Genomic DNA, 26454 nt, shown 5'->3' on the forward strand with positions numbered 1-26454 from the left:
CGGTCAAAGGCTATTTTGATGAAACTGTGTAGCAACACTGCAGACATGTAGCTGTATCATGTGACGTAGCGGCTTTCACGAGGCAAGTGGCGGTGTTCTGATAATCAGTCATAAACATGTCTCCACAGCTGCAAGTGGCGTCCAGATTGGAAATGCGTTCCGTGATTCCTTTTTTTTTTATGTGGGAGAAAAGGTGTAACTGCACTGAAATTTGTCGGCAGTTTCATGAAGTGTATGGCGAAAATGCAATGTCACGTCAAGCTATCGCGAAGTGGTGCAACATGTTTGATAACGGACTACAGATATTGACGATGCTGAGCGCCAGCGAAGACCATCACCCTCCTTATAGCCCAGACCTCTTACCTTGTAACTTCTATGTGTTTGGTCCCATGAAAGGCGAACTTTCAAAGCGACGATACCACTCGGATGACGAGGTGGAAAGCTGTAGCGCAAGAATGGTCATCGGGCACTGGACGAGATTTCTTAGCAAACGGCATAGAAAAACTTGTGCCACGCCTCGACAAATACTTTACTAACGGAGGTAATTACGTTGAAGAGTAGATCGTGAATGGAACTTTACAACACAAATAAAGTTATTGTAAAATGTCTATCCTGTTTTATTTTCTTTAGCAGTGCAACTAACTTTTTGACTGACCCACGTATTTATTATTAATATTATTAAGTATTCTACCTGTTGAGAGGTCCTAAGACCAACTTCTTTCATTATTACGTTCGGGTCTGGAAATTTTTCTTCCACGTTTCTTGATCTTCAACTTCTCCTTTTAACTCCCAATATTTTCTTCTGTTTAAAGAAATATTGTTTTCACTTATGAAATCGTAAATTATATTCACTCAAAGCCTTAATACAAGAGCTTAACTTCTGATCTAAACCATATGAGCTCCTGCCGAAAACGCGTACGCTAACCGTATAGCTACAAAGGAGCTCAAGAGTCACGCTAAGCTATCAGTCCTTGTTCAAGGCTTCTGCGAATGTTTCTGAACAAGTAGGTTTATCTCTTACGGGATAAGGATGTTAGTATCACGCCAAATCTCTATTTTAAACAACTACAGGACAATACTTTTTCCGCGGAATAACTTAACGGAAACTCGATCATTTTTATTTAAATAAGCAGTGGAAATTTTTGTAGGATGTCATATCGGTAAAACTTTAACTTCAGTTGCTTGAAACTAAGGGAAGAAACTCACCCAACGTAAGTGATTAGATTTCAACTCTATGACTTGATTCAATATCCGCTACCGGAAATAACGTAATGGAAAAAGTGTTACTTTTTATAAGAAAGAAACTTAACTAAAACTATGACTTATGGAACACGAAGGTTCAATGCCGCGTTTACAAAAGCTCTCCATTGACTTCGATCCTTAGCCAACTGGATCCAGTTTTTACTTTGTATTCCTATTTTTTTGCGAGATCCATCTTAATATTGTCCTCCCATCTGCTTCTAGGTCTTTCTAAGCATCTTCCAGTTAGAACTTTGAAAGCGTTCCTATTTTCTTCCATTCTGGCTACATGACCTGCCTGTTTGTGGACTGTATTATTTTGAACACAAAGTTTGTTGTACAATATACTATTTATTATATTGTAAACACACAACTAAATACACTAATTGCTATGCATAAGCAACTACACACTATGCAGTCACACACGCCACGTTGACACTTATAAAAAACTATCAATCGTCCATAAGAATAATGAAATGCGGCCGAACATACCGCCCACCTTGAAATATCATTTCAACACTACATATAATTCTACACATTACTCTACAATAAACATTCTACATATTATTCTTCATTAAATGGAAGAGGAGAAATTTTTAAAATTGGTCGTTTAAAGACGCCTTTGTTAGTTTTAATAGTAACTGTTCTAACAATATTATCTACACCAGGATGAACAGCAACTACTCTTGCTAAATTCCAATGTTGAGGAGATGTCTTATCTTCCTTCACTAATACTAAATCATTGACCTTGATATTAGCACGTTTATACCACCACTTTGGCCTTTGTTGCAGCCGAGACAAATATTCTGTTTGCCAACGGTTCCAAAAATGTTGGACCAATCTTTGAGTTTATTGCCAGCGTGACACATGATTGATTTTTAATTCACACAAATTTGGTTCAGGTATTGCTACTAATGCATCGTGAATTAAGAAATGACCAGGAGTTAATACCTGATAGTCATTAGGATCAGAAGATAGAGCAGTTAATGGTCTAGAATTTAAACATGCTTCAATCTGACACAAAACTGTATACATTTCTTCAAATGTAAGTACAGTGTTACCAACTACACGTCTCAAGTGGTACTTGACAGACTTTACACCAGCTTCCCATATGCCTCCAAAGTGAGGTGAGGATGGCGGATTAAAATGCCAATTTATAGATTGCATACTAAGGTAATTACATACAGACTCTTTAGAATCACCATTCGTTACAAGTTTCAGTAAGGATTTTAATTCTCTGTTTGCACCTATGAAATTTGAACCACAATCACTGTAAATATCAGTAGGTTTTCCTCTTCTAGCTATAAAACGTTTCAAAGCTGCAATAAATGACTCTGTTGAAGCATCACTTACCAATTCTAAATGGATTGCTTTGACACTGAAACAAATGAAGAGTGCTACATAACCTTTGAACAATTTTGAATTTCGACTTTTCATATTTTTTAACATTAGTGGACTTGCATAATCTAAACCGCAATGCAAAAATGGACGAGTTGGTGTTACTCTACCAACAGGAAGTTGACCCATTAATTGAGAGGCTGTTACACTTGACTGTTTGTGACATGTTACACAACCTTTTACAATCTTCCTTACAAAGTCATGACCACCAATAATCCAAAACTTTTGTTGCAAAACAGATAAAAGTAACTGTGAACCTGCATGAAGATGCTTTATATGTTCAAATTTTACAAGAAGTTCTGTAATTCTAGCATGTTTTGGAAGTAAGATAGGATATTTGAAATCATATGTTACACTAGCATTTTGCAAGCGACCTCCCACTCTCATGACATCATTTTCATCAAGAAATGGATTTAAACACAATAGTTTGCTATTATAAGGCAAAGGTTTTTTCATACGTAAGTATTTTATCTCAAGTGGATATTCTGATTCTTGAGCTTGTTTTATCCAATGCATTAATGCATTTGACAACTCCTTTGTAGTTAATGGTCCACTACATCTTAACTCCTGTTTACTTTTGCTATTCCTAATAAATCTTTTACACCAAGCAGTAACACGAACTAACCTAGATAATGATGAAAATTTATCTACTATTGTACAGTCAGCCTTAATGTGCATGTTAACAGTTGAAGACTTTTGCTCACATTGAACAGAATCTAGATTTTTGCAATTAATATTTACAATAGGTAACTCTGATTCCATCAACCACTTTGGCCCATTCCACCATAGTGAATAAGACTCTAATTGTGACGGATTCAAACCACGAGAACTACAATCAGCTGGGTTGTATTTGCTCGATGTGTGCGCCCATTTAATAAAAATTGATTGTTGGATCTCAGATACCCGGTTAGCCACAAATGTTTTCCATTTACTCGGACATGAAGAAAGCCATGCTAACACAATTGTAGAATCTGTGTAACAGACAACCTGTTCAAACTTGATTAGCATTGCCTTAATGACCGTATTGACTAATCTACATAACAATACTACAGCACACAATTCTAACCTAGGTATTGATATTTGCTTTATAGGGGCAACTTTCGTCTTTGCACCAATCAGGTATACTTGAACATTTCCAAATGTATCTATACAACGTACATATGCTACTGCAGCATACGCCTTTTCACTAGCATCTGAGAACCCAATTAGATCATATTTCACAATATTTTCAGAAGAAATACACCTTTTGATCTTAATCTGTCTCAACAATGGCAATTCTTGACAATATACTTCCCACGAGCGAGCAATATCATTCGGAAGTACGTCATCCCATTCAATTTTTAATTTCCATAATGATTGTAGCAACAATTTTGCAACAATGGATACTGGAGATAACCAACCAAGCGGATCATACAATTTTGCAATATCAGCTAGTAACATTCGTTTTGTCATTACTGACTTATAAGTGGGAACAACAATAGAAAATGAAAATGAATCACTTGATGGATTCCACTGTATACCTAAAGCTTTTACATTCTCATCTTCATTAAAACAAATTAACGACTGAGTTTCTCTTAAGTGTGAAGGTATACTATTTAGCACATTCATGTCGTTAGTAGACCATTTTCTTAATTCGAAACCACCTTTGTGTAATAATGCTGTTAATTCTGAGTACAATACCATTGCCTCACTACTATCAGCTGCACCTGAAACTAAATTATCAACAAAGAAATCATTCATGACTAATTCTGCAGCTCTGGGATAACAATGACCTTCATCTACAGCTAACTGTTGCAAACACTTTACAGCCAGATATGGAGCCGAACTGGTTCCATAAGTAACAGTTAACAATCTAAAATCACTAATAGGTTGGTCAACTGTTTCTCTCCACACTATTCTCTGGTAATCAGAATCAGTTTGATCTACCTTAACTTGCCTGTACATTTTTGCTATATCAGCACACAATGCAATTGAATGCGTTCTGAACCTTAATATTAATGGGATAATATTATCTTGTAATTTTGGACCTACCATTAAGTTGTCATTGAGAGATACTCCACTGCTAGTTTTAGCACTACCATCAAATACAACCCGCAATTTAGTGGTAGAACTACTTTCATTTAAGACACAATGATGCGGCAGATAATAAGATTCAGATACAAGCTTATCAAGTTCTACATCAGGAATTTTTTCCATGTGACCTAAGTCTAAGTACTCCTTCATGAAATCACAATATTGTTTACATAAATCAGGATCTTTCTGTAACTTACGTTCCATCTGGCATAATCGCTTTACTGCTGTGTCCCGTGATACACCTAGAGGCTCAACATTTTCTCTAAAAGGCAATTTTACAATATATTTACCATTAACATCACGTTTGTAAGTTTCAGCAAAATACTGTTCACATTTTTGCTCTTCAACGGATAAGTGTTGTACAGTTGGCAACTCTTCTACTTCCCAGAATCTTTGCAATGTTTTATTGAGATCAACAGAAACAAAAAATGACTGAACACTTGATGTGTTATTCGTTAAGTTAATCTGACCACACAATACCCAACCTAACACCGTTTCAATGGCAGACGGAGCTCCATTCGTACCTACGTGTCTCCCACTGAGCAACAATAATGGGAAAACATCAGCACCTAACAACACATCAATAGGGCCGCTTTTATTAAACTGTGGATCTGCTAAGTTTACTTGTTTCACAATTTCCCAATTACCTATATTTTGAATAGTTACTCTGGGTAAGTTACTTGTGATTCTTGGGACTACTATTGCTTTAGTATGAATATTATTATTACTGTACAATGACTGAAAACACAAATCAACTATTGCATGAGAATTTCCAACGTTAGAACCAGTAACACCTGATATGCTCATGTTTATTTTCTCTTTGTTTATGCGTAATTTCTGGACGCAACGTTCAGTTACAAACGATAATTCACTACCACAGTCGATAAGTGCACGAAATTGTATCAACTTATTTGCATCATCTTTGATATTTATGACAGCGGTGGACAACAACACCTGAGGAATTAGTTTTTGATTTATAGAATGAGAACAATTTACATGATCTGCTTTATCCTTCTTTTCAAAATGCAATAAAGTATGATGATTTTTGTTGCAAGTGTGGCAACCCTGCTTCACATTACACTTATTTACGGAACAATTTAAGGTCAAACAATTGAAACAAAGCGAATTCTTTTTCACAAAACTATGCCTATCATTCACTGACATATTTATGAACTTTTGACATTTATATAGCTTGTGGTTATTTTTACACATGATACATGACACAATTGGACTTGAATGATGCACTAACGTGTTGCTCTTTTTGTTTGTTTTTAAAGCAGACGTGTCTGCCGGTGACCTCGCACTCACTGCAGCTAACGCTTTGGCACGTTGTAATATGAACTCTTTCAGCGGGTCGAAAGTTGGTTGTTCGTTTTTCTTCAATGAAAGCTCCCATTGTTTTCTGGTGTTCTTATCTAGCTTCTCACCCACATGGTAAATTAAAATCACATCCCAATGTTCCACTGGAAGGCCCAAGGATTTAAGTTCACACACACACTGAACACTATTGTCAACCAATCTTCGTAACTCACCTGATGACTCACTCTTCACAGCTGGTTGAGTAATCAACTTGCTCAAAATATGATTTGCTAGCTCCCTCACGTCTTCATATCTTGATTTAAGTAACTCCCATGCTACTTTATAGTTATCACCAGATATGGAAATAGACTGCAACAATACAGCAGGTTCCCCAAATACAGCTGTCTTCAAATACTGCAACTTTTGAGCATTTCCTAACCGATTGTTATTATGAACAGCAGCTACAAATAAGTCACGAAACGATAGCCAATCCTGCACTCTACCACAAAATGCAGGGAGTTCTAAGTCTGGCAACTTCACATCTGTGCACTGTTTATTAGATGTATTTACCTGTTCAGTATTAGGTGACTGCATATTGTACAAAATTTCTAAGACAGAGTCCAACTTATTTTGCACTTCATGAAATTCTCCGTCATATTTTGCAAACTCACTTTCACCACCCACAGAAATAAACTTTGTAATGAGCTCTGTGCAATCGCCATGTAATTGTGTAGCACGTTCAGTATACAGCTTGATACTGAAGTTAGGCTTGTCTTTATTCTCGTTCACTTTATGTATTAACCTTGTCACTTCACGTTTAAGTACAGTTTTCTTACCTATGAGTTCATCCATTGTTATAATTCTGCACCACTTTGACAATGCACTACAAAATGAAGATACTGCGCCACAAGTTCGCAAACCACGCACATGCACAACTGGAACAAAATCCGGCCCGGAGGACCACTTTAATGTTTGTGGACTGTATTATTTTGAACACAAAGTTTGTTGTACAATATACTATTTATTATATTGTAAACACACAACTAAATACACTAATTGCTATGCATAAGCAACTACACACTATGCAGTCACACACGCCACGTTGACACTTATAAAAAACTATCAATCGTCCATAAGAATAATGAAATGTGGCCGAACACTACCCCACCTGAGTCTCCTAAACTAAATAACCCCAACAATGTTATGTAAACGGTATAAAATATGTAGTTTCTAGTTATGAAGTTTCCTCCATTTCCATTCATCTTAGATCTGAAAAATTGTCCAGATTTAGTTCTCAAGTAGGTATACTTTCAGTCTACGTTCTTCCCTTAGAGTAAGTGACCATGTTTCGCAACCATACAAGACAACAGGGCATCATTATGTGTTTTATATATTTTAACCTTCAAACTTCTCGAAAGAATTCGCGAAGACAAAAGATTTTGGACTGAATAACTACACGAATTTCCTGCTTTCAATTGATATTAAATTTCTTCGTGAATATTGTTTAGGTCTGCTTTGTTGATTCTAGATATTTGAAGGTATCCAGTTGAGTTGAGTTGATTTTAGTTTAGCGTCCCTTTCAGCAGCGAGGTTATGAGACGTGGACCTACTGATTAACGTGGAATCCGAACCACATGAGCTCCCGTCGGGAATCGAACCCGGGTCTCCCACTTGAAGGTATCCACTTTGTAGAAAATATTATTTGGTATTTTATTGTATCCATAATTTGGAAGTATTATGATCTCGGCGAATCTCCAAGTACTTAGTTTTCTGTCTATTTACTTCTAAAGCCATGCCCCTACAGTCCTTTAGTAAAACTTCTGCATTCCTTTTTATTGTCTTCATATCATTTCCTATTAGATTTAAGCAATCAGCATACGCCATAACCTGAGGAGTGCCATTTAGCTCTAGATGTTGGTTATTATCTTTGATTTTCCTTATAGCATACTCCAGAATAAAGTTGAATAATAATGGTGACAACGCATCTCCTTGTATCAGGAATTTTCGATGTGAAAGCTTATGGACAGGTATTTTCTTATTCGGACTTTACTTTAGGATTCATTTAAACACACATTAATAAATTTAATTAGCTTTTTCTGTATTCTGAATTCGTTAAGAATGTTATACAATGTTTCCTCCCTAACAGAGTCGTAGAACTTTCTAAAATCAATAAATAATTGACGTACCAGAGTATTGTATTCCCATTTCTTTTCAAGTATTTGACGAATACCAAATATATGGTTGATAGCTGACCAATTTTCCCTAAATCCGCACTGACAATTTCTGATAATTTCATCTACATATGGGATCAATCTTGTTAACAGAATGTTTGAGAAAATTTTATAGGCTGTTCATAAAAGAGAGATATGCCTTGACAATTATTACAATTAGTTTTGTAGCCTATCTTGTGAATTATGACAATGATTGATTTTTTCCAATCTTGTGACAATTCCTCCTTGTTCCAGATGAGGAGAATGAAGTTGTGTATGTCGCTTCATAATTTTTCCCTTCCAGTTAAAATTAACTTAACAGGAACTTCGTCTATTCCCAGAGATTTTTGATTCTGCAATTTCTTTATAGCAGTTTCTATTCCTATTCGATTAGACTCCGGAATAGAGGGTTCTGCTGTAATATGTATTTCACTTTCTTCATGTACATTGTTTTTGGGTGTGTGTTAAGCAAATCATTAAATAAATCTTTCCACCTATATAAGATGTCTATCTGTATCAGTAAGAATTGTTCCGTCAGCTTTCTTTTTTATATACGCACGAGGTTGATAGGCTTTCTTAAATTAGTTGATACCTTCATATATGCCGGAAACATTTTTGTTTTTACTATTACCTTCAAGTTCAATAATATTAGATTTGTGTTGTAAAGGTTTTTGAAGTTTCCCACCTGATATCAACAAAATTTTGTGTAGTTTTATCGTTCGTATTTTGTAACCACCTCAGTTTAGTCTGTTTTTTCTTCTTTGCTGGTTTAGTGCATTCAGAGTCGAACTATGGTTTGTTCCTACGTATTTCCACACGCCGCAATTTTTCTTTTGCTGCAATTTTAATGTTATCCGTAAGTTTAACCCAAGTATGCTCAATACTAGTGAACTCGGAACTTTCTGAAACCAATAATCTATTGGACATTTCAATCTAGTATTCCCTTCTTTCCTAATTCTTCTTTAAATTAAATCCCTCCGTTTTCAGATGCCAAAAATTTCCTTTATTCAACAATAATATCTCTCCTATAATCACTGCTACCAGATATTTGTATCAGTGTCAGTCAGCTCCCCTAAACGACAGAACATCAATTAAGCTAGACTATCTTCTTCTATCTGCCAAAATGTCGGGGCAGGGTGGCTCAATGATAGAGCGCTTTCCTCTGGTGCGTGGGGTCCCTGGTAGGGATGCGCACGAGACAAGATTCGTGGCTGTTTCGTCTCCAAAATATGCTGTAAAAGTGATATCTCGACTCGAAAAATGTATATTTCTCTATTGGAAGAGCCGTGTCTCGACTCGAATTTTGTCAGGAAAATCCTGTCTCGACTCGTCTCGTGCGCATCCCTAGTCCCTGGTCCGATCCACAGCTAAGTAAGTTTGTGGTGGACAAAATCGTGCTCTCGTGGGTTTTCTCGGGATACTCCCGTTTCCTCCCACTTTCACATTCCACCAATTCTTCCATCATCATTCACTTCCCTTAATCATCATCTCCCTTAGTCTAACAGGGCATAATCGTGGGACGTTAAACTCAAAGATCTCATTTCACTTTTTCTTCTATCTACAAAACATGAGCAATTGATTATTTGTTTTTCCTCTGGTAAGGCCCAAATATATCTATGAACGTCACGATGTGGAAATTTTGTTCTCTTTACAGAAAGGTTTTCAGACGTTGCAAAGTTCACGAGTCTAATGTCATTGTCATTGATTTCCTTATGCATACTTTCGTTCCAGTTTGAAATTATCCTGTCGTCTTACATTCGTATTAAAATCCCCTAATACCATTTTCATATGTCATCGGAGGAGTTAGTCAAATATACGTTCTATTTCTTCGTAAAAAAAAAAAAATGTTGTTTATGCATGAGTGGAGTTAGGAATTATCTCCTGGGGGCAGACCTCATTTTTGACCTTTTCGGCCATCTTATAAGGGACATTTTTATTTTTATTTTTATTTTTTTTGTCAAAATGTTGGAGGGGCAAATGCCCCTATAGCTCCGCCCATGCCTTTATGTCATCCATATCATCTCATGGGGCATGTACATTTAGAACAATAATATTGCACCAGCGACTCTGAAGAGTAATAAGACAGAGCCTTTCATAAACGAATTCAACTCGTTTAATTGCTGATATTATTCGTTTGTGAAAGAAAAATCCTGTTCTTAGTTGGTGATTTGTATTTCCCTCCCCATAGAAAACGTAAAAATGTTTGGCCTCTACCACGCATTTTCTTCCCATCTAACTTCGTGAACTCCTACCAGGTCCATCCTATATTTCTCTAACTCACTTCTTATGGATTCTAAAGTACCTCGCCTAGAAAGACTTTTTACATAACATGTTCCAAATCTAATCTCCATTTTAATTTGCTGAGCTTGTGCCAATTTTCAGCCGAAGGTTCTGTGAATTATTATTGTTATTATTGATAATAAGATAATTATTATTGATAATCATATTATTTAATCTGAAATCGCAAAAAGAATCAGACTAACGATTATCAAGGAATGTGTGTGTGAATTATGTATTGTTTACGAAGGAGGGAGCTTGTAACAATCACTCCACGGAGCAATTATTATTCTATATATTTTTGAGACCATTGAAATCATTTTTTTTTTTAATAATAAATGTTTGGGAAAGCCAAAATATTTTTTTTTTACGAGTTAAACATCCCTTCTCTTAATCTTCGAAAACCGTTTGCCAACGAGTTCCAGAAAGTACGGTTGGTTGTATTTTACTCCTTCTTGGTTGCACCGACCACCCACATCACTGAAAAAGGCCAGAAACGTTCCTTCGCACTTTGGCCACAAAGAAAGCACACCGCCCCAGTTAAAAAAAAAAAAAAAGAAAGAAAGAAGCAGAAAAGTGGACAGTGGTCTCCAGAACTAACTGTCATCTAGTTGAAACAACGCCACCCTTCCAACGGACTTTTTGCACTTTTAAAAGAAAAGAAGAAAATTGAAAAAGAAACACCCGGGAGAAGTCAGTCAGTTCGAACTCCGCGGCACTAGAGGACTAACAAGTGATAACGAAACTACACACACATACACACATTTTTTAAAAAAAAATTGTAGTTAAGTGAAGTGCACAGCCAATATGAATGGCTAAATAACTTTAAAGTGGTATCCTGCAAGAGATTCATTCGTGTGCCGACAGAATTCACACATATACAAACTCTACACATATGTATATATATATATTTATTCTGCTAGCGATTTTTTTTTAAATTTTTGTAAATGAGGAAGGAAATTAACGTGTTAGTGGCTCGTTTTCTATTTTGTGTCCACATGTTTAATGTAAGTGAAATCAACTGTATATCAACTCAACTCAATCAAACGAGGTTCTCAGTGATGTGGGTTGGAAATTTAAGAGGAACGAAATGCAACCAGGATATTAATACCGGTAACAGACCAGAGACAATGAGGAGACCCCTGTTTCGGGATCCGAGATGTAATGGTGAAGCACAGTTTCCTAAGAAAGAAGTGGGACGACTAGAGGAAACAGCCCGCATCATATTCATGCAACATCAAAAGTATGCAAGATTTGTGAAGATACTCGAGGTAAGATGTTTCCATTTCCTTGTATTGAACAAACTATTAGACGTGCGATGGACATCACTGTGTCATTTGCCCACTGTTATTACCATTGATTCCACCACCTTTTTGCGGCAATTCCACACCAAATCATGTGTTGGCGGAATGACCGCCAAGGTAATTATTCTAGAAATCAATGAACATTAGTTCCCAGGACGTGAATTAAGTATTCAAAGTGCAAAAACTATAAACTTGCTTATATCAATCAGATTTTCAAAGACTGTGATTTTTTTATCTAACTGATTTATTCTACAAATGGACATTAATTTCCACGGATCATGTAATTGTATTGTTTCATTATTATTTTTTATATCAAATTAAAAACTATTATTTTCATCAGAGTTTTGAAGAGTATTATGTCTAATCCAGTCAATTTATTATGAATATTCTTGTATTTTTTTATTAATTATTTTTTTTTATTTGTACACTTTTGTCCAATATGTATATATTTATTTCCTGTGCGTATCGACAACATATTTAAGCAATTTGATATTCAGTGATGTTACTTAAATTATATGTATATGTGTTTATGCTTAACGAGACAAATTTCTATCGATTCAAACTTTAAATCTCTTCTTTCGCATGACTAGTCATTACCAAATTAAACACCATTCTAAATTTTTCCTACTATCCCTTAAAGTCTCTTCTCATAGATAGCCAAGGCCGAGGCAAAATAACTATTGTTATTTATTCTAATAAATCAACTGGTTGTTCAAATCATTTTTAAAATAATTTAGATAGATTTGACTACTTTGTATACAAAAGAAATTTATATTTTTGGTTTTAACAAAAGAAATCGAGACCAAAAGCAATTCTAGACAAAAGCATAAAAATGTGATATTTCAGTTTAAAAACAACAAGAGTATATTTTTTAAAGTATCACTAAAATTATACACCTTGTGTGTTTTCATTATTTATTTAAATGTTGTAAACTACTTGTGGCTTATTAGAAAATCATTCTAAATAATTATTATTCGTGCATTGGAAAGGAGGAAAGGGGGCTTGAATCAGCTTTTAATATTTAACAAGATTAAATCCTTTCACGGCCATAATATTTTTTTTAAATCCAAAATTAATTATTACTATATTAATATCTGTTGTAATACTAGAAGCGGTTCAGTATTCCTTTTCGTTCCTTTTTAGTGCTTTGTTGTTATAACTTCGATTTGGATTATTAAATTTAAAGTTTGTTAAATTTCAAATTCATATATATAAAAGTGAGATTTGTTGAATTCGCTTTCAAAATTGCCTTTCTCTGAAATTAAATTTTAACATTAAATATGGCTGTTAACCAAAAAGGGTGTCTATTCATTTATGTATGTCAATATTTCACCCATTTTATTTCATGACTGGAAATTAGAGAACATTATCTATATTTGCATTACAAGTATGTAATCAGAGTGATCTTCGGAAATTCAAAATTTCTTTCAGTACGTTTACTATTATTATTATTATTATTATTATTATTATTATTATTATTATTATTATTATTATTATTATTATTATTATTATTATTATTATTATTATTATTATTAGTGCGTATTCTTATCAGAGACGAGAGCGTTTATCTCTACGCACGTGATAAGGCATTTCCGAAACTCACTCTGATCACCGCCTTATTGATTGCATTTCAGCTATGCAGCATGTGTTGTATAAAAGAAGATTTGGAACAAAGCATTTTCTTCAATTTGTACTTGTAACATTTTTTTTTTAATTCCACTCTCAAGACGTTCCGTTCTCTAAAGCCCTGGAATCCGTTGGAGAAGGGTGGGTCTTAGAGTGAGGTAGAAGACGATATATTTTTTTGGCGCTCCGAGAGAACGAAATCTCGCCTACGTACCATGTTTTTTTTGGCTGAACCGAGGTTCGACTCCAGACGGACTCAAACCCCGGTAAGGCTGAGTGTGATAAGCTAGGTAAACGGTAAAAGATTATGAACCACTTCTCTAACAATATTATTTCAGATAATATATTTCTCGTTTAAATAACAAACATGGATTTAATAACAAGAATTTTAGGAATGATCCAAAAAATGGATCAAAAGATTACGATCTTGTCGAAGATTTTTAGGAATGATCCCCCCCCAAAAAAAAATGCATCGAAGGATAGCTATCTTGGTCAATAATTAGTTTCTGAGTCAGAGGCCAAAACATTTTTGAACGGCCCCTAAATCGAGTTTTCGTATTTTTTACGGAATAAGCACATCATACTGAGTTAAGTGATAGTTTGGTTTTGGCTACATTACATGTAATTCTCTAGACATAAGGCGTACAAGATTTCTTTTTATTTGGCTATATGAAATATATTGGAATTTTTGGATTAGGGGCCACTAAATTTTTGAACGGCCCCTAAATCAAGTTTTCTACGAAATAAGTACATCATACTGAGTTAACTGATAGTTTCGGTTTGGCTACACTATATGTATTTCTCCAGATATAGGGCGTAGAAGAAAATCCTTGCCTGAAATATATTGGATCTTTTGATCCAAAATGGAAACAATGGTAAGCAAGAAAACAATTTGAGAAATTTGTTTATTATGGTGCTTTTATTATTTTTAAATCATTGCTATATTACCATTTATTTTAATACAAATACACGTTATATATACAGTACATAAAATATTTCTTTACAAACACTATTTTCAAAATAATAATATAAATTTCATTCCATGTACACATCGCTTCCATTCTTATAAAAAATAGTGTACAAACACTTTTATTTTTTTTAGAAACATTTTGACGTTTTTCGTAACTATTCTTAAAGTTATTCATTGCGTATGAGTTACTAACATCATAGAAAATATGTGTAACTCCAGCGTTGCCAACCGTACTTTCTAAAAAGATAATCTTATGAATCGGTACGATGTACGTTAGACCATGTACTAAACCTTTTATACAGTACTGAATGAAAAAAATGTTTAATATTGTTAGTGGCGGGTTTAGAAGTTAAAAACTGGAGAAGGCAGCCAGAACCAGACTTGATAGGTAGCTAAACTTTCAAAAATATACACATATTAGCTTCAATTATTTTTGTTACCCAAAAAACTAGGGAGCCTAGCCCCCCGGTCCCGGGCGAGATCCACTACTGAGTATTGTATAATTGAAAATAAATTTTAGTGGAATTGGTTAATTTGTGATGTAGTTTTCCATGTGCATATCAATAACTCTATATGTTAACACAGTAGCGCACGTAGAGTTTCATTAAGGGTGGTTCATATTTCCAGTTCATATTGCCTCAAGATTTTTGTATGCATACCTTAACACGTTAAATGTTTACCTTTTCATAATATCTTGTTGAAGAGAGGTTAAAACCCCGAACCTTCCTTGTGTGCGCCACTGCTCTAACGAGTACATAAAGAAGGCTTCCAAATCTTTACTAACAACCACTTTCCTGTTATATTTTTTAAATCGCGAAGGTGTGTTGTACTATCTTAGTTGTGTTTAAAAGCTTCGTTACGTGTCATGCTTGATGGCTTATAGTTAGCGGAATCTCGTCCTTGTTTCTGGTCGAGTGGTTACGGTGTTTGTTTGTGGTGCACAAAGTCCCTGGTTCAATTACCAGTGGGCGAGTACCGAGCGCACTACAGTGGTTCTGATCTCACTCAATTTAATCAGTAGGTCTCGTCCTATGTGAATCAATCAATTGACTAGTGATACTCCCTCTGAGCATTGGCGGACTCACGTGTAGGGCGGTGGAAGAGCTTGCTTCCTTGCCAAAGGCTTCCTTTTATAGGTATATATAGTTTATTCTGATTTGATGTAAGATTTTAAGCCTGCCTTAATCGTCCAGGAAACAATCTGCTTCTTCCAAACGACTCGCCTGATCCACCAGTGATTTTGGGTAGCTTGCTTCTTGTAAAAAAAGAAAGAAAAAAGAAAAAGAATGTTCAATATTTCGATATTGTTTGTTAATAAGGAACTCGCAAGTGTTTAAAACAGATCAAAACAAAAGCTACATACCGATGGTGTCAAAACAAAATAATTTTGAGCTTGGATTCTAGGAGTGGCTGGTCCGTCTAGTTTAAGGAACCCGAAAAGTAAGGTAGGAAAGAAGGTAAACCGGAGAAAATCTGTGAATAGAGTGTAATAATAGGATAAAATATATGTATAAAAGCCTTTGTACACTATGCAATCATTGCATGCAACAAGCTTGAGTTTAGTTAATTTTCAGTCTAAGGTCCCTTTCAGCATCGAGGCTATATGAGACGGGACTTACTGATTAACGTGGAATCCGAACCACATGAGCTCCGCTGGGAACCGAACCCGCGTTTCTCACACCAAAGGCGCATACTCTAACCGCATAGCCACGAAAGAGCTCGGTAACAAGCTTCAATATCAGGCTATTCTGTGCTATCTAGGTTTGTCTAATTCTGCAAGCTATTTGTAATGAGTAACGTTCACTGGTGTCCATATTGTATGGTTGTAAGATGATAAAGGTCATAGTATATAACTGCCTTAAGAGAAATGCACGACAATAGGTCACAAAAAAGTTTATTTTCTATGAATGAGAGGTCATCCAACATTAAGGGGTTGGCAACGCTGTGTATCACTGAACTTTGATAGATAAAGCAACACAAACTATGCAAATAGGCATGACCAACTTGTTTAATACAACAAAATCGTTTGTATGTTTCACTTCCTGAACTCTAGCATATGTTATGAAGCTTTATCCCGATTGCTTTCAAAATAAACGGTTATTGTTAACAATTAAGTGCTTTTCAGAGAGTGTTTGTGGAATTCTTTGGAACAAGATTCTAATCCGTAACTATCTCTTATCTTTGGTATAAAGTTCTTACAGATAACACTTTGGTCACTTTTTTTGTCACGATGCTTGCTTTAGAAGAAAATTACTGAATTTATCAAATATGAATGCCCTTATGATTTTTTAAAGTAGGAAGTTAGTTAAATTTATAATTAACAAGTATAATCGCGGACGTCAATGGTCTGCAGAAATGTTTTCTAACAATATAATTCATAAGTATTCAGTTGCATGTAAAATTAAGATAAAAATTTCTGGAACAGGATACGTAAAGATTTCTAGAATTTAAAAATATATTTGAACTTGAAATTGCTAGTGATAGATCTTGTGATCCATTTGTAGGTTCCAAATATTTGCTTTCCAGAAACGAACGATATGCTAAAAACATACTACTGAAGTCAGAATATTTTCTTTCTGTCACTGTTTTAAAACAAAAAGTTGTTGAGTCACATTTATTTTATGGTCTTTATTAATGTTTCCTGTTGACTCCCATTGCATTTTCTTCTTGTAGTTTGTTTTCTGCATTTTTTCCATCAGCCAAGTTCATTTGAAACAAAGATGAAAAAAGCACAGGAAGTGAATTTCTTGCTGTTACGTAGAAGAAAGTCAAGGGAGCAACGCGTATAACATTTACAACTGAAGTTTTGCTGTCTCCACCCAGAGTGGCATACTTTGGGAGTCATGGAAGAAAAAAAAAAGGTCAATCAAATCACCTGGAACGTGATACTTAGAAGCAACTGTTTAAGGTATAGCACTGAATAATAGTGATTTTTAAAATTAGTTTAACTCCCAACACTTCCTATGAGTTTTGTGGTTTGATCTTCATTTCTCTGTAATTTCTATTGCTTTCGATGTAGAATGATATTGATGGTGAAACGCATTTGCTTGTTCCGGTGTCACGCGACTGAATCATTGAATCGGAACGTAAGATACGAACATTTTATATTGATATTACTTACGTTCGTTATTTGTACGAATAATTCTAAGACAAACATATTCCGTTTTAAGAGCGGTATTTCAGACCCGTAGCCAGCATGAAACTTTAGGATGAACAATGTGAAATTTGAAAAGAACAACATTATGTTAAACACTGTTTGACATAATTTTATTAAGACAGAGAAATGTTTAATCGTTATGCCTTCTAATATCATTTTCTTCTGGCATTGTTATTTCCAGGAGATGAGAAGAATTCAATGAAAAATGAAATCTTTAAGTTTTACTTCCTACGGTTATGCCGATTAGGCTAAAGGAGACGGCGATGATGAGAAATTAATGAAATGGTGCAATGAAGAAAGTGGAAGGAAACAGGAGAACCCCAAGAAAACCCACGCACACGGTGTTTATACACCACAAAGTTTACTTAGCGCGTGCTAGGAACGAAAAGAAAAAAATCAATGTTAATGGGGGTTTGATATATGTTGAATAAATTGTCTCTTATCAAAAATATCCGGTTTATTTACGTGTTGATAAAGTGGGCTCAGTCATTTGTTGAAGCCATCGCAATATTTATTTGAAATGTCTGATGGAAGTACAAGAAACTGTCAGTCATCATATCTGACAAAATATCGAATCCAGAACATTTACAATTTAGGTTTCAATCACGTTCCATAAATATTCAAGAAACTCATTTTCAAGGTATTAGTTATGAGGGTTGTATTCTAGTGAGTAGACAACCCAAAAACGGAATAGCATTGTTTATTGTATATATATATCAGGTGCGTACCAATCCATAATTTCATTTATTTCTTGTTTGTAATTTAACATTCTTTTTCACTGCAGAAACTATGTGAAACATTAACCTACAACATATCAGACGCGATAACACGGGCTGATCAATGTGAGCCGTATAAACCCCTATCCGAGTAACAAAAATGTTGATCGAAATCGGTACTCATCGCTCGGTTGGTCAACGTTGGATCAGAAAACCAAACATTTGCCTACACCATGATCCTTCAACATTATCTGTTCAGAAACTTGCGCAACCTTAGCTAAAAATCAAGCCAAATTTTATTTTGGACCAATCTGTATGTTCTATATAATTTGTATAGAATGAAATATGTCAAAGTTGTTTGTTGGCCTAACATAGCCTATTTTGTATTTATGTTTGGCAAGAAATTGTTGCACGTCGTTTATCAAAAGACCGATCCCCTTTCATATGCCATCCAACCGTTTGCCAATTCTTGTTACTAGGGCACCGGAAATCAGACCTGTACATTTTGTACTAAATGAGATTTTGCTCCACAGAAAATACAATGCTTCAGTTCAGTTTTGAAAGCAATATTAGGTCTCAGACGCATTAGAGATTATATTGTCTGCACCGATCTTGTTCTGAACTTGCACATACTAGAAAGATCTAAATTGATATCTTAAAAGGCTGTAGCATTTAGTAACATGAAATAACCAGCTATAAGGCTGTGAAATGATGTGTTCAGTCTAGGACTAAGCAGTATTAGTCAAACCTGTACGTAGCAGTAGCTTTTACTAGGGTATGTGAAATTAAGAAAGGTTGGACCCATTTTCTTTTTCCTCAAATATCAGGTTTGTAAGGTATTTTGGATAATTATTTGAGAAAAAAATATCTTCTATGTTCTCTGGCTACGGGTCTTGCATAAGATCATTCTTTTTCTTTCTTTCTTTCTTTCTTCTTTTTTCACCATCATCATCATCAAGTTCCTTGTCCTATATATATAAACGACTCCTGAGATGGAAACTTATACTCGTTCAGTGGAAGTGACTGTTTGAAGTTTCGTGTCACTAGTGATGTATTGCTAAGAAAAATCTTTAAATGTTGTCTTCCTCTTAAGAACAGCAGAGGAATGTCGGAATGTTCCTTTAAAACGGACCGGAAAATTTCTCTACGTTATGAACAAATTTAAGTCTTGAAGAAAATTAAAACGATGATGACCTATATAAGTAATTCAAAGGCTAGAAATTTTTAGTTGCACTAGTATTTAATTATTTGTTATAAATAGATGCATATCTGTATGATATTACTTTAATAAGTTAATATTAATGTTCTCATTTTAATGCTGCATAGAAAAAAAAATCCACAGCCTCTATGTTGTCAAGCTGCTTTTTGTTTCTTTTCTGTTAAAACTAACATCAAGGTGAGCAGACATTTAATATACTTTCTAATGAAGTACAGTAGAGCATAGTTTATCCGCATTAATTATGACCAAAGGTTCTGCGGATAATCAAATATGCGTTTATTTAACAAAGAAAAGCATACTGCACATGTTTATTTTTTCGTACAATATGCTGTGCATTATGTAAAAGACAGAAGGCCTCAGTTATTCACACTAACAAGCACTCTTAAAAATATATTGTACAACTTGTTTCTCATAATATATTGTTTATATGTTTCATATTTTTTTTTAAAAAAAACTTGCTCTACGTTTAAAAAATAAATGCGACATAAATGCGAAAATTGTGATAACTAATGGTACAAAATATCAAAATTGTTGCGAAGAAGTTTCGTCTTCACTCATAAGATTGCTAGGTTGACGAATGGAAAGTTGATTGGTGTCAACTTATATATGGAGTCTATTACTCACCTTTTCTTCTGCACGGTTCCCGACCATTAAAAAAACAAACTAAAACATATCTAGACTCAATTTATGATTGAAGAAATTGCTTAAATTTGTTCAAAACTGAATCAAATGTAGTACGCAGATTTCTTTTTAGTGTGCGGATAATTGACGTTGCGGATAAACGACGTTCTACTGTACTTTCTTTTCTTCTGAAACATGTGTGTCGCAAATACCTTGTTGGAAATTAATCTAGAAACATAGAACACAATAGTCAATACAAAGAGGCGTTCTATGTAGACAAAGTAAAATTCGATTAACACCTTCTGTTGCTTGACACATATGGATAAAAATAAAAGGCATATAGAGTAGTTCATAAGAAGAGGATTCTATGCAGATGATTGTGTAAGGATTATGCTTTGATTTGTGGCCAAACAACCGCGACACACGCAAAATACATGTTTTATGAAGTTCTCCCGGAAACAATAACACTCATCAGAAAGCGAGGATCGATGCTTTTTTTTCTGTGACAAAAAGGAACCTAGAGACGAAGCGGTGCAGAACCGTGACTAGGAGAATTTAGTAATAAACAAAGTTCTCAACGAAACAGGAACAAGCACTGGGAATTTCAAACACATCCACAATCGGCCTGTGATGAGGATTATATGGATCCACGCACAGAAGCTTAACGAATGTGTATCGTTGGACGCAGTAGGATTTGTAGCATGGTGGGAGGTATTCACATTTCTTTCCAGCAAATCTGAAAGAAACAGAACGAAAAAAAAGTCAAATATTTCCAATGAAAACTCATGTTTCAAAATGCAAAGTAAATAAATCTCTCTCTTCATGAAGTAAGTAACAAGCGTAATTAAAGAGAAACTTCAAATCTGCTATAGAGAAGCCAGCAAGAGAAGATCTCTGACAGCTTACTGCGGCGTTGTCACTAGTCACGTGTCAAGGTTTTTTTCGTTGCATCTATAACGCCAGTTCTCTTAATGGTGTAAGACCAAGGATGTTATAAATAGAGGATGTGCCACATATGTATCTTCATCCTATTAAATCGATGAAGCCAAAAAAAGAACCGAGCATCGGCACGTCTGATTGGCTACTCTTGTTTCTGCCATCGTCTGATTGGCTACTTTCGTTTCCGCCATGATTGTTGGCTCAAAACATTGCGATCCTATTGGGCGGAGTGGGCAGAGTAGGAGTGGCGAAACTGTGACGTATGGCTTAAAGATTTTGTTGTAAGGACATATCCTGTATTTTATAACATCCTTGTGTAAAACAGAGTGACTGTGATTTCTAACACTACCACCAAACTAGGAGCTGCATTTTCCCTCCGCATGTAGTAAAAAAAAAAAAAAAAAAAAAAAAAAAAAAAAAAAAAAACCCTCAGGGACCATCACATGATGACTCCTCTATAGTTTGTTTGACTCCTTAACCAAGTCAAGAATCTGGCCACTGATAAGTCTAGTTGGAAACAAGAGAACAACATCCTGACTTCATAATCGGGTTAGAATCTTGCGACCGAGATTTCTGACTAAGGTTTTCAATGTTTTTTCTCGATTCTACTGAAAATACTGGAATAATACTTTTAATAGTTTTCCATTTAAAATAATAGTAATAATATGAATCAATAAATCAATAAAAATAAACATGATTTTCTTTTGTCTCTAGTTCTTTACCACGATTCCATTATGCTCTTGTAAGCAGAATAGTTAACTTGGGTCCTCGTTTCCTAGGATCGACACAAAGGTACATATTTTTGGTGTTGATCCAGTACTGTGAGGCAATCTGGAATCTATTTAAGAGAGAGCGAACGCCAGCCGCCTATAAACTCAGAACTAATGGCGCTGCCACCACATGTTTCAAAGATAAAAACCATCAATCTGGTTGGAACCCTTCGGAGAATGCAGGGTTTGGTTTAGTTTATAGTTAAGTTTTTATTGGTAATAAATACAAGCTAATGCACTTTAGCTATAGCAGCAGGGGTAAAAGTGAGGGTGAACGCGGGAGGACGCCGTACCCCTACTTCCAAGAAATATCTATGGCGTCCCCCACTTCTTAAAAAATTACAATGGGCAAAGATAAGCACGGGATACGGCATGACATCATCCGTCCCCCTACCTTTTCAGATTCACTTTTATCCCTTTATAGTAGTACTAAGCATCAGCTTACGACCTACCCCAGTTTTTCATTTTACTTCAATAGAAACGTAAAATGTTTATTTTCTTATGGCAAATGTTTTCTTCGTGAATAACATGACAAAAATAAATGCAAGGTAATCTCAGTACAACTAGTTTCTTCAAATTTTAGGAAATATTTTTTCTAGTTATAATTTTTAACTGGCAAAATGTTGATAACCAACTAATGGTTGTGTGCACACGGTCCCAATTGCCAGTGCAAATGTGATACGGTTTTGCAGAGTTGTTCTACAGTCTTGCAAATGCGTTGTTCTCCTTTTACAACAAAATATGTTTTTTTCTTAAATACATAATCTATACATGAACATGTGCAGTAAAAGTTATGTGTTCTCTGAAAATACGAAAAAGCATATTTTTTAATAGAAATAAATTTCTTGTTTCGGTAGACATGTAATAACAAAACTTTATTTTGGCAACTCCTAATTTCATGCAACTTCTAGGCGTCATTTTACCTTTTTGACATTGTGAACTTACTTGCATGTTTCTATCCGCACACTTTGAGGATATTTGTCAGTATTCACTACAGCAACCCATTCACCTTTCCAATTCTTAGCCCAACCTGGTCGGACATAAGACACTTCTGACTCACAAACAAAGTGTCCTTTATGCCTAAAATAATAAAGAAAATGATAGATTTATTAGTTTCTATATTATAACAAGTGAGTTTCATGTAGACTCCCAAAGTATGGGAGTTCAATGCTCAAACTTGACATAGTACATCTGTACCTACTCGATGCAATATATGCCTTTCAACACGGGGAAACACAATTGTGCGGATTGGTTAAGAGCCTGCCTTACTAAAAATAATACGAAATTTACCATTTTCTTTTGCTTGATTATTCATCAGTGAAAGGAGATAATGAAATGCAAGTTACCACAATCATAGATAATGCTATTCTACAACAGAAAATATGAACCTGAAAAATGTTCAGTGTTGCAATCCATAGAAATTACAGTGTTGTCAGAAAAACAATTTCCCTAAAATCTAAGTTAAGAGAAAGAGTAGAGGAATGAACTCAACTGCATTTGATAACGTATCATGTTGTTTTGGTTTCTTGTGAACTACTTTTTAATTAACATTATTATTTAGTTTTAATAATTGTATGTTAAAACTATTTTGTTTATTACAAACTAAATACAACTATTATTTAAAAAGTAGTTCACAGGAAACCAAAACAATATGATATGTAACCAAATGCAGTTGAGTTTGTTCCTCTACTTGCTGCCTTAACTTAGATCTTAGGGAAATTGTTTTTTCTGGCAACACTGTAATTTCTATGGATGGCAACCCTGAACATTCTTCAGGTTCATATTTTCTGTTGTAGAATAGCATTATCTATGATTGTAGTGACTTGCATTTCATTATCTCCTTTCACTGACGAATAAACAAGCAAAAGAAAAATGGTAAATTTTGTATTATTTTTGGTAAGGCAGGCTCTTAAAATCGATGTAGAGTGCCCTCTATTACTTTTGTGCTTCAAAACGGCATGTAGTGATTGTGTAAGTTTCGTTCAACAATTTGCAGTTGTTTCGGTTTGTGATAGGTCATTTTTGGCGCGTACAAGAAGAAAGAAAAGTAGTGTTCTCAACGAAGCCATGACTGTCGCCGTGTTGAAAGGAATATTAATAGGATTAAAGATAGAACCTGGTCCTTGGACGCTGAACCCATATATTAAAAAAAAAAAAAAAAAAAAAAAAAAAAAAAAAAAAAAAAAAACAGTAGTCGCTATCCTTTTTTTTTTTTTGTTTTGTTTTATGGCAGTGAAAGTTGAAACCGGAAATCATGAACTTGAACCACTTCGAATGTCCAAATGTCCAAATGAGACATATACCAAAAGATAGATCCCTTTGAACTGACCAAGATTATAAAAAGAAATGATTGAGAAGGAATTCTGACAAGATATACTCAATATTCTTATTAATAGCTAAAGGGTAGTGCCCAGCTGACAGAAGTGGCTTCGAACTAGATTATCTGTGACGTCACAACTTGCTTCTGTCATTCTTATGAAACATAACACTCAGTGTAAGGACCAAACAGAGAAAGTTGCTCATAGTCGAAGCAGTGGTATCAAGCAAACAGGAATTATGATACAAAAGTCTATGGTCTTTCAGATTTTCCATTGGTGGATTCATGACTACTTGTATTCTGCCAATAGTTCTTAGATCCTACCAAACATCCTACACCCTATGAATCTATGGTCTTTTAGGTACACCACTAGCGAATTCATGACTACTCATACAATGCCAACACTTCTTAACTCTTACCAACCATCGTACACCCTGAGTCGATGGTCTTTAAGGTACTCCACCCCTGCATTCATGACTACTGGTACACTGCCAACACTTCTTAACACTTACCAACGATCCTAAATCCTATGAGTCAATTATCTTTTAGGTACTCCACTCGTAAATTCATGACTACTCGTACACTGCCAATACTTTTTAAATCTCGTACCAAATATCCTACACCCTATGATTCGTTGGTCTTTTAGGTACTCCACTAGTGGATTCATGACTACTCATACACTGCAGATACTTCTGAAATCTTAGCAATCATCGTATACCCTATCAGTCGATGGTGTTTTGGGTATTCAACTCTTGGATTCATGACTACTCGTACAATGTCAACACTTCTTAACTCTTACCAACCATCCTACACCCTATGAGCCTATAGTACTTTAGGTATTCCACTCGTGGATTCAAGATACTCGTACACTGCCAACACTTCTTAATTCTTACCAACCTTTCCCATTATTGGCTCATACTGATGCTTTAGATGTATTCCTGAAGCAGAAACACTTCTTGTGATATAGCTCAGTTGAAATAACTGGTCTACGATAACAAACATTCTAGCAAATGTAAAATGATAGACAAAGACATTGAACCTACCTGTATCCGTGCGTGTAGTTGTCATATGCAATGTAATCCTGCGGCGGGTAATGATTAAGGCCATGGTACATGTGATGAACGTCGTCGTGGTAGTTATTCACAATATCATGAACTTTATCACTATGAAGACATAAAAGAGAAGAAAAATAAATGTTTTCACAGAATTCTGATTCATATTACACACTGTGACATTTCTATATCAATACGAACAGAAAAACTACTGTGCTAATAAGTCAGTGTTGGTACAAGAGTAGTTGCCGAGCAAAGTTTAATAATTGAATGATCAGACTTCTGGTTTCAAGTTTAATTATTTCTCAGGAAGAGCTTCGAATAGATACTAAAGATAGCTTAAACGATCATAGTTTGTTCATGAAAGCACTATGATGATCAGTAGAGACCGGATTTTAAGGTGCAAAATTGTGGTAGGAAAAAGGGAATAAAAGAGGCTGAAAAATCATTCAAAAAGGTGCAAAAAAAGGTGCTAATAGCATATCTTTATTAAGTACTATAGTATACAGTTACATGAACATTCTTTATTCATTACATCAGCAATTGTTAAAATCTCTCAAACTTGTTCATTTAATCTCAAACTTGTACAACATTCAACATTCTTGTAATAAAATTGTTGTTAAAACCAACTCGGTATTTTAAAAAAAGAAAACTTTAATTTAGCAATATTGCGGCTTGAGAAACCGTTACATACTAGTGGGTCTTCAGAAACTGGTTATACTTGATTATGCACATTTCTATGTTTTCGAATATTAGTTTCTGTCGCTTGGAGCTCAGGAGATCTTTGCATGTGGAGAGACTTCGCTAGACAGCAACGGAAACCAGTGGTACACTCATGTCCAAAATGATTGTCGCATATCTATAACTGTCTTCTTGAGGCGTATTTAGGGGGGCTTCCGGGTTTAAGCCCCCCCGAAATCTTACTAGAGTAAAGTATATGAAATATCTTGCAGAATTTTCACATTTTCAGGCAAAGCCCCCCCCGAAACAAAATCGTAAATACGCCACTGTACATATATATATATGACCAAGATGCACCGAGAGTCTCTCTTGAAAAAGGCAAATCTATTGACGCCTCACTCGTGAATTTATGTCGAGTAGTGTAGTTTCTAAAAGCCAAATAACAACGCGCATGAATTCACTTACGTACATACATACGCGTGACAAATATTATTCTGCTTTTTACCTTCGGCGCTGTCAGACTTGTTCGCATTGTTGTTGTAGAAAGAAATAATGAATAATTGCAATGGTTTAGTTATGCAATTTT

At 35.1% G+C, this 26454-nt stretch overlaps 2 protein-coding genes across 2 annotated transcripts in view; both read right to left on the reverse strand.

The window, feature by feature from the left end:
* Positions 1-2088: 2088 nt before the first annotated feature.
* On the reverse strand, positions 2089-6861 carry LOC145687134 (uncharacterized). The gene has a single exon (XM_081760593.1). It carries the CDS (start codon positions 6859-6861, stop codon positions 2089-2091), a length of 4773 nt encoding a protein of 1590 aa, XP_081616719.1.
* Positions 6862-15552: 8691 nt separating this feature from the next.
* Positions 15553-26454, reverse strand: part of LOC145687876 (uncharacterized) — a 71640-nt gene continuing 60738 nt past the window's right edge. The window contains exons 4-6 of the mRNA XM_081761390.1: positions 25179-25298; positions 22764-22898; positions 15553-20845 (exon numbers count right to left, since the gene is read on the reverse strand). Coding sequence (XP_081617516.1) covers positions 20665-20845; positions 22764-22898; positions 25179-25298 — 436 coding nt within the window. The 3' untranslated portion in view covers positions 15553-20664. The remainder of the gene's footprint in view (positions 20846-22763; positions 22899-25178; positions 25299-26454) is intronic.

Source organism: Thermobia domestica, chromosome 6 (genome assembly GCF_964235325.1).
Source record: "Thermobia domestica chromosome 6, izTheDome1.hap1.1, whole genome shotgun sequence".
Classification (NCBI taxonomy): Eukaryota; Metazoa; Arthropoda; class Insecta; order Zygentoma; family Lepismatidae; genus Thermobia; species Thermobia domestica.